This window comes from Bubalus kerabau, chromosome 12, assembly GCF_029407905.1.
Source record: "Bubalus kerabau isolate K-KA32 ecotype Philippines breed swamp buffalo chromosome 12, PCC_UOA_SB_1v2, whole genome shotgun sequence".
Classification (NCBI taxonomy): Eukaryota; Metazoa; Chordata; class Mammalia; order Artiodactyla; family Bovidae; genus Bubalus; species Bubalus kerabau.
The window spans coordinates 81,662,987-81,679,573 of NC_073635.1; the positions used below are offsets into that span (position 1 = coordinate 81,662,987).

At 40.6% G+C, this 16,587-nt stretch overlaps 1 protein-coding gene across 1 annotated transcript in view; it reads right to left on the reverse strand.

Annotated features, from left to right (window-relative positions):
* The window catches only part of NALCN (sodium leak channel, non-selective), a 281,606-nt gene that overhangs the window by 72,607 nt on the left and 192,412 nt on the right, over positions 1-16,587 (reverse strand). Inside the window, exon 17 of the mRNA XM_055542965.1 lies at positions 3,085-3,158. Coding sequence (XP_055398940.1) covers positions 3,085-3,158 — 74 coding nt within the window. The remainder of the gene's footprint in view (positions 1-3,084; positions 3,159-16,587) is intronic.

Consider the following 16,587-nt stretch of genomic DNA (forward strand, 5'->3'; position numbering starts at 1 on the left):
AGCCATTCCCTTCTCCAAGGGGAGCTTCTTGATCCAGGGGATTTGAGCTCAGGTCTCCTGCATCCCAGGCAGATTCTTTACTATCTGAGCCACCAGGGAGGTTAAGAATTCAAGACATAGACTAGAATAGATTTCTGCAGCAAAGATGGCAGCTCAGAGTCACCATTTATTTTCCCTCTTCTCAAAATCACTCCCAAATCAAGAAGGTAAGTGAAATAACAGAAATGCAAACTCCATCTCAATAGCTGATAACTGAACTATTGAGCCATAGAGAGTGGAAAGGGCATTAAAGGCAGTGGACACCTAAACGTGTGTTACCTCTTCTTCATTCCCGACCCGGAGTGTTGCCCTCCTCCAAATAGTAATGGAGTAATAGTATTTGTTACCTGTATATCCTGAAGAGTACTAAACTCTTTTTTTTTTTTTTAATTGAGGTGTACCTGATGTATAGAGCTTCCCTGGTGGCTCAGTGGTAAAGAATCCACCTGCCAATGCAAAAGACTTGGGTTTGACTTGGCAACCCACTCCAGTATTCTTGCCTGGGAAATCCCATGGACAGAGGAGCCTGGCAGACTACAGTCCATGGGATCAAAAAGAGTTGGACATGACTTAGTGACTAAAACAACAACTAATGTAAAACATTATATTAGTTTTGGGGTACAACATAATGATTCAATACTTGTACACACTGCAAAATAATCTAGACCCTTACTTATATCAAGAATTTTGCCTAATCTCAACCAGACTTCCCCACTAAAAACACTGAAACCTAAGCCCCAAAACTTATGAATATTCACCCTTGACCTACCCCTTCTGAGTCATTATTAAGACTGCTGAACTGGGCATTTTCCTCATAGTAAATATTACATTTCACTTGGCTTCATCAGCTGATTACTCAGATAACCTTTTTGGGCAGTCTATACCTCAAAGGCAGATGAGAAAACAGGGGTCAGATAAGCGAATTGCTCAAAGTTATAGAGTCCCCTAACACTAAGTCCAGTATCCTGTGTACAGACTTTGGGGAGCCCAAAGATCACCTTCTCCAAACTTTAAACAGGGAACTAAAATCCCATATGCCCAGCAATGTGGCCCCCAAACTCCACTATTCTTAATAATGCAGGTGGAGTGGAAGAGAAACAGACTCCTTCCCTTTAGCACCATTTATAGAGAGCTTCCTTGGAGAAGGCAATGGCACCCCACTCCAGTGCTCTTGCCTGGAAAATCCCATGGACAGAGGAGCCTGGTAGGCTGCGGTCCACGGGGTCGCTAAGAGTCAGACACGACTGAGTGACTTCACTTTCACTTTTCACTTTCATGCATCGGAGAAGGAAATGGCAACCCACTCCAGTGCTCTTGCCTGGAGAATCCCAGGGACGGGGAGCCTGGTGGGCTGCCGTCTATGGGGTCACACAGAGTTGGACACGACTGAAGCGACGTAGCAGCAGCAGCGGCAGCAGCAGAGAGGGCTTCCGTTTATGGACTGATCTGTTCCCCCAGTCAGCCATTCCACCTCCAGGCTCCAGTGTTTAGGTATACACGCATGTGTGCTTAGTTGCTCAGTCGTGTCCGACTCTGCGACCCCACGGACTGTAGCCCACCAGGCTCCTCTGTCTATGGAATTTCCCGGCAAGAACACTGGACTGGGTTGCCACTTCCTCCTCCAGGGGATCTTCCCCACCCAGGGATTGAATCTGTGTCTCCTGCATTGGCAGGCAGATTCTTTACCACTGAGCCACCTGGGAAGTCCATTTCTTACTCACATCTGTGTAATACACACACCAATAAATTATATTCCAAATGCTTATGCATTTTTATAGTGATCATGCTACTTTATAACATGGTCTTGGAAAATATGCTTAAGTAGCTCACTCAATTTTCTTTCCTGATACTTTAAGGCAGATTTCAATTAAAATTACATGTTTGTATAAGCATTCTAAAATGGATATGCTGTTGATTCTTATAGATTTTAAATATACATTGATTTTAAATAAATCAATAAATTACAATCACTTTATTTGTGGTATTAATTCTTTTAAATTTATTAACATTGATACATAATTATAAAAATTTAAAAAATTCATATTCTTCTTAATCATCTCTTTACCCCCAACTTGACTACACTTTAGAAATAACTGACCTGTTATATGTCATATTTATCTATTTAATATTTTAGATTCAAGCTTCTATAATATTTAGGTTCAAGCTTCTATGAACCCACCTGACAGAATATCTAGTTTTATGAATTATGATCTAATTTTGTGATTTGTGTTCATATATGGAGAAGGCGATGGCACCCCACTCCAGTACTCTTGCCTGGAAAATCCATGGACGGAGGAGCCTGGTAGGCTGCAGTCCATGGGGTCGCTGAGTCGGACACGACTGAGCGACTTCCCTTTCACTTTTCACTTTAATGCATTGGAGAAGGAAATGGCAGCACACTCCAGTGTTCTTGCCTGGAGAATCCCAGGGACGGCGGAGCCTGGTGGGCTGCCATCTATGGGGTCGCACAGAGTCGGACATGACTGAAGCGACTTAGCAGCAGCAGCAGCACATGAGTGAAATAGAGAGGTAGCTACAGTTTCTTTAGATCATAACCTTGTTCCCAGAGCTGTTAAGTAACAACAACAGCAGAAGTCCGCCATTCATTTCACACTTTGGTCAGAGTTCTTCTCGAATGACAAAGAATACAAATTTTGGGTTTTGTGACTCAAATTAAAAATACAGAAAGCTTTCCCTTTTACCATTTTCCCCTTAGATTGTGATTTGTCCTTTAGACATCACAAAAGACATAATACTTGTAAGGAGAAGTTATTTCCATCTTTCTGCCATTGTCCGTACTTAAAATTTATGTTTAAGTGCATGAAAGAGAAAATGACCAATTGAGTTAGTAAAATATTACTTTTTCAAGACATCAGTGATGTGTTTGACATTATTTCTAAGCACGCAGTTACTCAAACCTACTTTATAGCAGGAAGTATATATGAATACTCAGAAAATTAGTTCATTACTTTAAAAAAATCAGCTTCTTTTGTTTCATATAATCCTACTTGGGTTTAATTGTGTATCAATGTTCAATGGCATTACCTTAAGATTTTCGTGACTGCGGTCTCCTTTTCTAGAAGATTCCTTGCCCTGATGCTGAAGACAGACTTGCGAAGCTGTAAAATTATGAGTGTGACTTTAGTTTCAGAAGGTAAAGGGGAAGCATACCAACAGATCATTACATACATGAAACAGCTACACTATTAAAACATTAGGCATGTATGTTCTTACTAAAGTATCATCATATGATTGATTCTATCATTTAATTTTAATTTCTACCCCTACTTTAATTGAACATAACTGCAAACAAGCTTTATCAGCCACATGTCACAGCTATGGGGGCAACACACTAGCTGTGCTCATTGGTAATAAAATGTCCTTACATCTGGCTTCCCGGATAGTTCAATGATAAAGAAACCCTCTGAAATGCAGGAGATGTGGGTTCAATCCCTGTGTCAGGAAGATCCCCTTGAGGAGGAAGGGGCAACTCACTTCAGTATGCTTGCTTGGAAAACTCCATAGACAGAGGAGCCCGGTGGGCTACAGCCACAGGATCTCAAGGAGTCAGACATGACTGAGCACTCCTTCCAACCACACGGGCTTTTCAGTTTTCAAAGAATTCAAGGTTGCAATGACTACTGGCCCCCTATCGCCATCTTTCAGTAAAATGTTCCCTAATCCACATCACATCTGATTCAGGTTCTGGGCCTGTGACCCAATCCTAATCTGAATGATGAGTTTAGGAGCTTTTTTTTGCCTACAGACATAAAGACAAAAATGAGATGAACTTTAAAGGTTTCTTCCTTGTTGCAATGATGAAATTATTGCAGGGGGAAGGACGAGAAAAACAATCCTGGAGGTTGGCTACAAACTGGAAGACACACTCCCCAAACTCAGCTTCCTAGTTGCAGAAGGTGATTGGTGACACGTATAGAGGAGCCAGAGCGGGCGGGAAAGGGGTAGAGGCAGAGGACAGAAGCTCAGCAGCCTGGAAAGATTCAGGAACAAGGAGGGGTAGTGCAGACTACAGATAGTGCTCAGACAAAGGCCTATTCATTTTGATCAACAGATTAGATTTACTGAGTCCTTAGTATGATTTTAGTGACTACTGGAGATAAAGAGTTCCTCAGAATCTGAGGTCTTGCTTACCAGACTCCAAAAGCCTAGTTATACAATAAGTCTTCTATATACAAATGAGTTCTGTTCTGAGAGTGCGTTTATAAGTCCAGTTTGTTCATAAGTCCAACAAATTTGGACTATGTCCAAAGTCAAAGCTGTGGTTTTTCCAGTTGTCATGTATGCATGTGAGAGTTGAACCATAAAGAAGGCTGAGCACCAAAGAATTGATGCTTTTGAACTGTGGTGTTGGAGAAGACTCTTGAGAGTCCCTTGGATTGCAAGGAGACCAAACCAGTCAATCCTAAAGGAAATCAGTCCTGAATATTCATTGGAAGGACTGATGCTGAGGCTGAAGCTCCAATCCTTTGGCCACCTGATGCAAAGATCCAACTCATTGGAAAAGACCCTGATTCTGAGAAAGAGTGAAGGCAGGAGGAGAATGGGGTGACAGAGGATAAAGTGGCTGACTGGCATCACTGACTCAATGGACATGAGTTTGAGCAAGCTCTGGGAGATGGTGAAGGACAGGGAGGCCTGGCGTGCTGCAGTCCATGGGGTCACAAAGAGCTGGCTGTGACACATGAGATTATCAGAAAAAAGCAGGACACAGTAGTTACTAAAGTGTTAGGTGATATGCAGGAAAGATGTAGGAAAGATGAGAAGGGGTGGTAAGGTTCTGGGTGGGGGAGAGCTAGGCGTGTCTGAAATAGTTAGCAAAGACTCGACTGAAGAAGTAGAAGTCGTACTAAGCCTGGAGGCTGGTTAAGATTTCTAGAGGCAAAGGAAGCAGTGGGTAAAGGACTCAAGTTGGAAATGTGTGCACAGGGCAGATTAATTTGGTGCAAACTATCCGTTTAAGTGCTGAGTGAGGTGGTCCTTCCAGCAAGGCGAGTGGAGGAAATACTATAAGGCACAATGTGTTCCAAACAAAGTTGAGGGAAGACGATCAAGCAGGAGACTGAACAACTCTGTATTCAGAGAAAGACAGACCATCCAGGGTCTGCTGAACAAAAGATGAGTAACTTGAGGTACAAAGTCACAGGGCCCCAGGCTGCAGACAAAGCTAGAAACAGATGCGGTCATGTCAACCCACACGCCCATATGGCCAGAGCTGGGGAAGAACTGGCCATCCCAGCACAAGTGATAACCTGCAGGACATGACCATAAGCAACAGAACTTTCCTATATCACGGCAGACCCGTCATGAAGGGAAGGACCATTGAACACACCGGCAGTTTCTCTCATGTGAGGACAGCCAGTATACTCATCTGTTCTCAATAATGAAAAATGGAGCTGGTTTCATTATTCACCAGAACTCTTGGGAGAATAAATTAACGTATAGACAAGGAAACAAGAGTGGAAGTCATTTTGTTGAAAAATTACATTTTCAGGATAACACACAAAAGCCTGCTTGCCGTGATCAAATCATAAAGCTTCCTTACATTTTATCCCCTCGACTGACAAGTGACTTTGGGCATTGATTTAACAGCACATCTCCTTAGGAACATTGAGTGGAGTCCCTTTGGAGGCAGCAGACTCAGTGGAAGGTGTTCACACAGTCACGAAAGGGCCCAGGCCGTGGAGGTCCTGAGGAGGCGAGTTTCAGGAGAGGACGGTGGACCCCACAACTCGTGTTTCATCTTCAAACAACAAAGACAGGCCGTGGCTGTGTCCTTCCCTTAGTGTAAGATGATGGTCTGAAGGCAATCACCCAGCTACAGGCCCTGTAACAGGGCAGCTGACACTTAACACAGTGCTCTTCATGTTGGGAGACACCTTCGCAGAAACTGGGGACAGTATCTGTTCTATTGTTTATAAAATTATTTCTGCACTGCCCGTAATTTCTAAAGAAAAGTGAAAGTGCCAGTCACTCAGTCGTGTCCCACTTTGTAACCCCATGGACTGTAGCCCGTCAGGCTCCTCGTCCATGGGATTCTCCAGGCAAGCATACTGGAGTGGGTTGCCACTTCCTTCTCCAGGGGATCGTCCCAACCCAGGGGTCGAATCCTGGTCTCTGCATTGCAGGCAGATTCTTTACTCAGATTCTGAGTCACCAGGGAAGCCCAAAGGTTTCTAAATGATTTCTAAAGAGCCTCCAAATCTCCTTTGTCCTACACTTGAACTGAACAAAACAGAATTTTTTTTTTTTAATTGGAGTACAGTTGCTTTACAGTGTTGTGCTAGTTTCTGCTGTACAGCAAAGTAAATCAGCTATGCGTATACATATATCCCCTCTTCCTTGGATTTCTTTCCCATTTAGGTCAACACAGGGCATGGAGTTCCCTGGGCTATACAGTAGGTCCTTATTACTTATCTATTTTATACATAAAATTGTCAGAATACATTTCTAATTCATACCAAGGAGTCCCTGAGCACTGATTTTATAACTAACAGCAGAATAAACCAGAAGAATAAATACTGTAATAGAATAACTTCAATTCAACTTTGGGAGATTGCTGACAGAAGAAAGCTACCTAGATCTTCTATAGATACAGATGTAGAGAATTACATAGATCTATGTAGGTATCTATATCTGTTAGCCTTGACATGTATTTAGAAACTGTTGTTTCTTTCTGCAAATAAAGAAGGCCTATATAGGGATGATCTAGTTATTTGATTTCTTTAGTAAAGCCTTGCACAGTTCTTTCAGCCAAGGACAGGCTCTAAGCATCGGTAACTCAGAGCCACGCTGCTCTGCAGTGCCCTCTTCTGGCTGCAGAAGATACTGACAGGCACCTGAAATAATGAAAACTAGCCAAGTGTTTTTGGAGTAATGCTTGTCTGCAGTATGTTTTTTAGAGGGTCTCTCAGGAAAGCGTCATGGGCACAATATTACTTACATCATACATTACTTACATTCTTACATCTTGAAAGTCAGTTTTCTTAGTTATTAAAAGACCTAGATCACATACACTCTCTCTGAGCATCCTATATGTCACTCTATTTTCTTCTGACACAAAGCATTGTTACTGAAAAGGCTGATGGGAATCTAAATGTTCTTTTCTTTTTAAATCACTTGTTTATTTGGAACTAGATTTTTTTTTAAATTTAAGATCTTGTAATTTTTCCGGAATAGGTCTTATTTCTGGTCATTCATGATTGATGTTTTTGGATAAATGATGTATGCTTTCAACACATATTTTCAAATCTTTGTGTATTTCAGAAAATGTGAGTACTTCTTCTATTCTGTTGCTTTGGCTTTCCTCTTTTGGGACTCCTAAGATACAGAAGCAGGACATGTTTTACTTTCTTCAGTCTGCCATTTTCTTTTAAATCATTTCAATCTCTTTCTTCATTTTTTCCTGATTTCTTACAATTGCCACTCCTTCACTTTCTTTTTCTCTTAAAGCATCAACTGATGTATGCAATCAGGTTATGTTCCTTCTAATTTAGTATTCATTGCTTTTATTTACAGTTCTTTCCTGAGTCCTAGCACCTTACGTATGAAGTCTTCTAATTCTTACTTAGGTTTCTCTCCTAACCTTATGTGATATGTAACATCTTTTCACTTATTTTACAATAGTTAGCACAGTTTGAGCTCATTTTGAGTGTCTTTATGGCAGCTTTCGTGGTTCACAGGACAGACTTCTCTTCCTTATAATCTTATACTTGCAACTTATAACTTGTAATCTTTTACTTGTAACTTTTTTTATGGAACTTGACTTTGATGATTTTGGTTGCTCATTTTCAGGCAAAACTTGTTTTCCTATATTTCCAATATTTCTATCCTAATTTCAGGGCTTCCTCTTCTGTGTGTAAATAGGGATCAAACGAGGCAGCTTTATTTCTGGGATTTCCTGCTTGTTTCCACTCCCTCCTGCCAGCACCAACTTCTTCTGGGTCTGCATTCTCCTTGACCACTCTTGTTATTTTTGAGCCCACTCCTGGATGTTTTCCTTCAGTGTGGAAGGAAGAGGGTATCTGCCTGTTCCAGAAGCATCTGATGCCCTGTAACTAACCTTGGCTTCCTCCCTACAGACACCAATATCCCGTGTTACTAACTGAATGTTTGTGTCTCTCTAATTCTTACGCTGAAGTCCTCACCCCAGTGTGACGCTATTAGAAGAGAAGCCTTTGGAAGGCAATCAGGTTTAGATTAGGTCATGAAGATAGAGCGCCTAAGAGGCGATGAGTGTCTTTATGAGACCAGGAAAAGATGTCCTTCACTCTTCTACTAGGCGAATACACAGCAAGAAAGCAACCACCTGTGACTCAGGAAAAGGAGCAAACACTGACTTTGCCAACACCTTGATCTTGGCCTTCCCAGCCTCTAGAGCTGTGAGAAGAAAATGTTTGTTGTTTAAGCCCCCCAATCTATGGTATTCTGTTACAGCAGCTCAAACAGACTAAGGCACCATGCAAAACATGTGGCTATCAGTTTGTCTGAACCTGCTTTTACCTAGAGTTTGTGGCTTACCTTGGTTTGTTGTAAATATTGTTTATAGACTTTTGGTGTATTATATAGGCATTCTGTTTATTTTCATGTGGGAATTATAGGAGATTAAGAAACTATGCCAATGTCTCTGTCATTTTCCCAGAAGGCTCCTTAATTTTCTCTTGTTGAATTTTGCAGATTTATCACTTCTATTAGTCTTTTTAAAGAACACAGTTCTATTGACACTTTTATTGATTCTTTTTCTCCTTTTCAATTAGTGTCTGCTTTTAGCTTTATTATCTCTCCCCTGCTGCCTTACTGTGTTGCGGGTTGATTCTTTTCTAAACACTTGAGTTAAATACTTGGAAGGTTAATGTCGCACTTATTCCTTTACTTACTTTATTCAAGGCCATGATTTTTCCTCTAAAAATGCCTTTAGTTACTTCTCACAAGTTTGATATATACAACATACATTATTTTTCAGTTCTATAAGCTTTTTTTTCCATTGTGGTTTCCTCCATACTCCCTCAGTTATTTGGAAGTGGTTTTAAAATTTCTAAATGTGTGGGTGTTTTTTTTTTTTTTTTGTAGTCGTTATTTAGTTTCTAACTTTATTATATGTTGGTCAAATGATGCCTAACATACTGATTTGGTTTCTCTTCAGAATTCCTTCACAGTGTAGTAAGTGGTCATGCTCTGCAAATCATTCATGTGTTCTTGAATCAGAATGCATATTCTTTAGTCACTGAATGAAGAATTGTATAAATGGTCATAACATGAAACTGGTAAACTGTATATTTCAAATCCATCAAATCCTTATTCATTTCTTTGGCTCTTTGATCATATGGTGAGGTACTATATTACATATTTTAAACTTCATCTTCAAATTAATCCTCATAGGTAGGTATTATTATCTCTCTTTCTCTCTCTCTCTCTCTTTTTTTTTTTAACAGATGAGAGATCTGAGGTTCACAGAAATTAGGTTCTCTAAGGTTACTCAGATAATAGATTGCAGAATTATGAATAGAGTTCTGGATTGGACAGTTTTTTACTATATCATGATGTCTATGCAAAATATCATATTATTTTAAAAGTATTTAAAAAGCAGTATTAAATAAAAGAAAAATTAAAAAGCATTTTGAAAACTCTACTGTAATAAAACATTGTTTGCTTGAGTTGAAAGATTTCGTTTACACGTACAACATGCTCTTAACTTGTCCCAATGCCTAATGCAAAATCTTAACGAGCCAAATTCTTCCTTTGTTCTATGTAAGCATAATTGATCTTTCAGAATAACAACCATGAAGCATTAAAAGAGATCAATGACCTTTCTAACCCATTAGAGTCAGGATGGTTTACCAGATTTATATTTCACATTTACTGAATCTTAAAATCAGGGATCCGTCAAAACTTTTAGCTAATTGGAACATTAATTCAATTTATTTAATCAACTGGAAGTAAACACAGGCCTATCAGGGAATATTAGATTCCTTTGGGGTGCTCCTTGCTTATATCTGAAGAACCATCTTCCACTGTAGTACCCTTCAAAATGGAGCCACTCATAATTATTTGAGAAAGAAACCCACAAATATTATAACATTCAACTAACTTTTCAGTTTTGGAGTTGTCAACAATACATTTCTGTTGCTAAGTGGGAAAAAGTTTGAGAGGCCTTAGTTTTCTTTTCTCACTTTGAAAATGTTGACAGATTGATATTAAGTGGGAAAGCATTTATAAAAACACATCCATTAGCCCCAAACCATGGTCCAGTGAGCAAGCCTTGATGAATGTCATTTTGCGGGAAGAGTGTAGTATAATTATTGTAATGAACCACTTTATTGAACAAGTCTCCTACATAAAATATAGTAATTGGAAATAAGCAATTACTTAAAATTATAAGGTTGAAGGTGGTATCTCATTTATCTGTATTTGAATTTTTCATGCACCTGTGAACTGAAAATTAATCCCAAAGTGCATATGACAGATCCTGTGCACGGCAAGATGTTTCTTTCCATAAAATAAACTTTTTTGTAGAATCGACATTATGCTTAGAAAGGAAAAAATAAAATTAAATGTGACTAGTGTCAGTGGTAGCAATGTTAAAAGAGACCTATTATAATGTATATAAAGGTGAATATCATAGTACTAGCAATCAGGAAGGTTTGAAAAATGTCTTAAATGTGACTTTTGTAAAAAGGAGGCTTTAGATGATGGATCAAGATTTCTGATCTTAAGTTATTTCAATAATGTAAATTCTGAATCTCAAGAAAACAACAGGCATGAAAGTTAGAATATACACATAGATGTATGTGGACAGAATTGGGCTTCCCTGGTGGCTCAGTGGTGAAGAATTCAGCCGGTAATGCTGGGGACTTGGGTTTGATCCCTGGGTTGGGAAGATCCCCTGGAGAAAGAAATGGCAACCCCCTCCAGCATTCTTGCCTGGAGAATTCCATGGACAGAGGAGTCTGGTGGGCTACAGTCTATAGGTTCGCAAAGAGTTGAACACGACTGAAGTGACTTAGCACACCTGCATGCACAATATATAGTGCTAACTAGTAATAAAACACGGAGAAGGCAATGGCACCCCACTCCAGTACTCTTGCCTGGAAAATCCCATGGATGGGGCAGCCTGGTGGGCTGCAGTCCATGGGGTCGCTAAGAGTCGGACACAACTGAGCGACTTCACTTTCACTTTTCACTTTCCTGCATTGGAGAAGGAAATGGCAACCCACTCCAGTGTTCTTGCCTGGAGAATCCCAGGGACGGGGGAGCCTGGTGGGCTGCTGTCTCTGGGGTCGCACAGAGTCAGACACAACTGAAGCGACTTAGCAGCAGCAGCAGTAATAAAACACAGTATATGCTGGGTAGATTTAGATTATATAGGTAAAAGCAAAATGATTTCATGGCTATTTTATATGTATATATATATATATATGTATATGAACTCCGGGAGTTGGTGATGGACAGGGAGGCCTGGCGTGCTGCGATTCATAGGGTCGCAAAGAGTCGTACACGACTGAGCGACTGAACTGAACTGATGCACACACTCATATAAACAGAAAGACAAAGACTGAAAATCTGTAGAGATTTAAAAAGATGAGTGGATTTATGATTCTGGGAGAAAATGCCAGATGCTTTTACCCAAACAGCTGTTTGTGAATTTAAAACCCATGGCACTCTGATAGTATAAGGAACAGCCCTTGGTCTCCTATTACAATTCAACTGTATTTGAACTTCAGAGCCAAAGAACAAGAACGTCAGCAGGAGCACCAACTATAACACATTGAGACTTCAAGGAAAATAAAATTTGTAAGGACAACGGTACTCAAAAGGGAAGAATATTTTAAAAGTACAGCAAAATGTAGATTTCAAAGGTAGGTTTAGTTTCAGTGTCAACTCTCTCAAACCTGTTGTGGAGACTGTACTGAAAACACTTGATCAAAATCTTTCTATATTATGTATAATATAGATTGATGAACTTTTTAAAAAGTTTTTTATTTATTTACTGACCTTTAGTTGGAGCATGTGGGATCTCACCCCCTGACCAGGGATCAGACCCGGGCCCCCTGCATTGGGGGTGCAGGCTTAGTCACTGCACCACCAGGGAAGTCCTTTTAGGCTGATTTACATTTGATCCCAAATAAATATGCAGGAAAGGCTTCCAAGGTGGCTGAGTGGTAAAGAATCTGCCTGCCAAAGCAGGAGACGCAGGTTTGATCATGGGTCAGGAAGATCCCCTGAGAAGGAAATGGCAACCCACTCCAGTATTCTTGCCAGAGAAATCCCATGGACAAGGGAGAGTGGTGGACTACAGTCCACGGGGTCTCAAAGACTTGGCCACGACCGACTGACTAACGCACACACAGGTGGATTACGGTCCATGGGCTTGCAAAAGAGTCTGACACGACTTAGCGACAACACAACAAGGAATGCAAACAAATCACATGTAATTCCAAACCAAACGTGATCACACAATTATTCTGCAAAAAAAGAAAATCAATGATAGGGAATCCCTACTCTCATGTTAGCTGAAAGCAGGAACATGTGTTTTTGGTCCAGGAGGACTGAGCACACTGCATATAAAAGTCCCTAAGAAATAACTGTCAAGTAAATATCATGCATACAAATGCAACTGCATTTTAATTTGAGTTCAAAAACGCACTGCAAAGATCAATAAAAATGGGGAAAAAAGTTTCCATTTAATTGGTGCATTTTTTTTGTTTTGTTTCCTTTCCATTACTATTGTGAATACGTGGGCAATCAATTATCTACTAAAGCCTTCATATGCTACAGAGAGAACTGGCAGGGTTTTCATATTGGCTTTGATGAACACGCTTCTTCCCTCCCCGGGACCACACTACTTTGTATCTTTGTGATAAGGCCCCTGGTTAGTGGTAGCATCATGCTCTGTCCCAGTCTTCTCCCAGAGAGATGTTTGAATGGCACTACAGAGTTGCTAAGCTATTATTTTAGAAAATTCTTTCAGAGTAAAAGCCGGAAAGATGAAAACAGGCTATTCTCTCTTTTTTTAAAGTGAGTTAACGTTCACCGTGGAAATTATAGATCAGGCCGAGTATGTGCGGAGTTACTGGAACAAATCATTGAACGCTCTATAATCATGTAGAAAATTATAAAATGCAGGATGGCAATCAACCAGTCTTTGTGAACAGTAAACCTTTCCAGAACAACCAAATTTACTTCTCGAGAGGCAAAGGCACTGGGTAGGCAATGCGGGTAGCAAATGAAATATCATAAAAAATCAGACTTAAAAAAAATCAGATTCATGGACAATGAGAAAAATAAATCAGTAACTAATATCTTGTGCTAACTAGATTGCTGCCTCTTAAGGTTAATTTAAGTAAAAGTAAATTTTCTTGGTTGATGATTGTAAGCGCACTTGCTGAATCTGACTTCATGACATGGTTTAATTACAGTAACTTTTTTCTCTTGTTTCTTTTTAGGCCACTCTGTGTGGCTTGTGAGAGCTTAGTTCCCCAACCAGGGATGGAACCTGGGCCCTGGCAATGCCAGCACTGAGTTCTAACCAGTGGATCACCAGGGAATTCCCTAAAGTAGCCTTTCTTATCCAATGTGATAGGCATATCATATACTATGCCAGGTATGATGCTAAGCCTTTAACATATAATTATTTAATTCTTGTAACAAACCTTAAAAATAACAACAATCTCTGTTTTATAGATAAAAGTTGGCACCTACATCACATAATCAGTATTACTGGTCTTAATGACTGTTCTATTTTGCTTCTCACCATCAGTTACAATCAGCAGATATACTATCCATTATCTTTTCAAATACTTCCTTCTGCCTGGAGCACCTCAATATTCCTTCTCTGGTAGGAAGGATTATATACCTTCATCCTGGAAAAGGACACGGCAACCCACTCCAGTATTCTTGCCTAGAGAACCCTGTGGAGAGAGGAGCCTGCGTCTATGGGTTCGCAGAGTAGGACACGACTGAAGCGACTTAGCATACATGCACGCATTGGAGAAGGAAATGGCAACCCACTCCAGTATTCTTGCCTGGAGAATCCCAGGGACAGAGCAGCCTGGTGCGCTGCCGTATGGGGTTGCACAGAGTCAGACATGACTGAGGCGACTTAGCAGCAGCAGCAGCATACCTTCATCCATTCACACGTGTTTCTCCCCATTAGACTAAAAGATTCTAAAGGGCATAGTTCAAGGGCATAGTTCACATCCCTCTCCCTGTTGAATTCCCATAGCCCATAGCAGTGCCATACGAGTAACAGGTTTTCCATAAATGCTTGTTGAAAGACTGAGTGAATCTTGAAGACTTATGGAAATGAAAATGGTAAACGAAATACAGTAATTACTTTTTTTCACTTTCCTCCCCATTTGTACATGTGTTAGCTATTGATTACGAAGGCTTATTGTGGAAATTTCTATGCATTTAGCAGAAGACAGCAGACGTTATCTGCTGTTGGAGAAATAAATCCTTGCTGTCTTTATCACACGGGTTCCAGTGACTGTTCTGGGAAGTGCAGAGCCACAAGGTGACCGGGACAGCCCTCATCTCTCCGTCTGTCGTATGCTGATGTGACTCTGGGATGTGCCCTCGTGTTCCCCAGACACGAGGTTCTGACCCCAGAAGAGGCGCCCCAGCAGAGGCTGAAGTCAGAAAGATCAGAGAGGCCCATCAAAGACAGTATCTCAGATCCAGCCCCGGTGGAGACCTTGACTTTGATGAGATGATTCACTTCTGAGCACTGAGCGGGTTGCTCTTACTAACAGGTCTCCCCGAAAGCCAAGTTCACGTCTCAGTTTATTGCTATTATTATTAACAAACACTTTACTTAGGAAATAGAGGGTTTAATTTCAATAATTTGTTGTTGTTCAGTCAGTAAGTTGTGTCCAACTCTTTATGACCCCATGGACTGCATCACACCAGGCTTCCCTCTCCTTCTCTATCTCCTGAAGTTTGCTCAGATTTATGTCCATTGAGTTGGTAATGCTATCTAATTATCTCATCCTCTGTCGTCCCCTTCTCCCCCTGCTTTCAATCTTTTCCCAGCATCAAGGTCTTTCCCAACTAATCAGCTATTCCCATCAGGTGGCCTAAGTATTGGAGCTTCAGCATCAGTCTTGCCAATGAATATTCAGGGTTGATTTCCTTAGAATTTCAATAATACAGAGGGGAAAAATGAGTAGAAAACTGCTACCTGATTTTCTACTGCTTGCAAACTAGAAAGAATCCTTCAAGATCTGCAGGTTTATCCTTTAATTAGGAAGAAAGGGAACCCCTTGAAGATTCCCATGGGGGTGTAGGGGAAAGGGAAGGGTAAGAGATGTGGGGATTGGCACTTGGGAACCCATTTCTATGGGGTTCAGAAGGACATTCACCCCAAGGGAAAAGTGGGACCATACTGATGTCTTTTTCCTTTAGGATTTGATTAAGCCACACAACATTTAAAGCCATCACACATTTAAAGATGTTAGATTTTTGTTTGCTCGTTGCTTATGGAGAAGGACAGGTATTTTTAAATGAGGTGATAAAGGTAATCAAACAAGGCTATTTTAAAAAACATGGTCTCTGCAAAGTGAGGTTGCCATGGGAATTTCTTACAGTTGTTCAAAGCCAGGGTAATTACTTGAGAAAATCTTGCTTAACATGTGCTTTTGCTTTCTTGCACTGTCTAATCAAACACACACCCACCCTCACCCCTCCTGGCTTTTGTTGTCAGGTCTTCCCCTTAACTTGTGATTTCTAGGTTCCTGGGGACTCAGTGTTCTTCTTTGGCAAGAAAAAAGGAAGCTGCTCTAGTGCAGAGGGAGTCAGAAGTTTCTCCTGACAGGTAATTGTTAGGAGAAAAGTTTTATTATTACTCTACTGTTCCTTGGTTCACCATATGAGAATCACTGAAAGCCAGCCTCTCATTGTCTCCTGATTTCTTACTTGTTTTGGGGAAAACAGCCTGGGAGAGTTTCTTCACACAGAGCCAAGGGCCTTGCTCTCCACTGGACACTGACCGATGTTTCCAAAGGCAGCTGGAATGTAATAGAAATTTACAAGCGCTTGCTGAGAAACGCTCTGTTCAGGAATTTTGCTGTGTGTATATTTTTGTTTTTAAGTGGCTTTTAGAGGTTTCTTAAGAAAACTGAAAAAGGTTTGCCATATTTAAAAAAACAGATACCAAGGACTTCCCTGGTGTTCCAGTGATTAAGAGTCTGTGCTTCCAATGCAGGGCACGCAGGTTCGATCCCTGGCAGGGGAACTAAGATCATAGAAGCTGCAAAGTACAGCCAAAAGACAAACAAAAAACCCTAAAAATACAGATTCCAGACTACTTTCTCCTTGATTTCTAAATACTTCCCTTAATTTGTTATCACTGCAATTCATTAAGTGGGATTTTCTCTCTTGGGTTTCCCTGGCCCAAAGCCCTCAAGGATGACAGATCCTAAGTATTTATGAAGAGCACCAGGAACGTGAGCTGGAAACAGCGAGTCTTCAAAGAATTAAGTCTGCTTTCCTAGAAGCCTAAGGAAAGTCAAAGCTTTGAGAATGGGTGGCCAC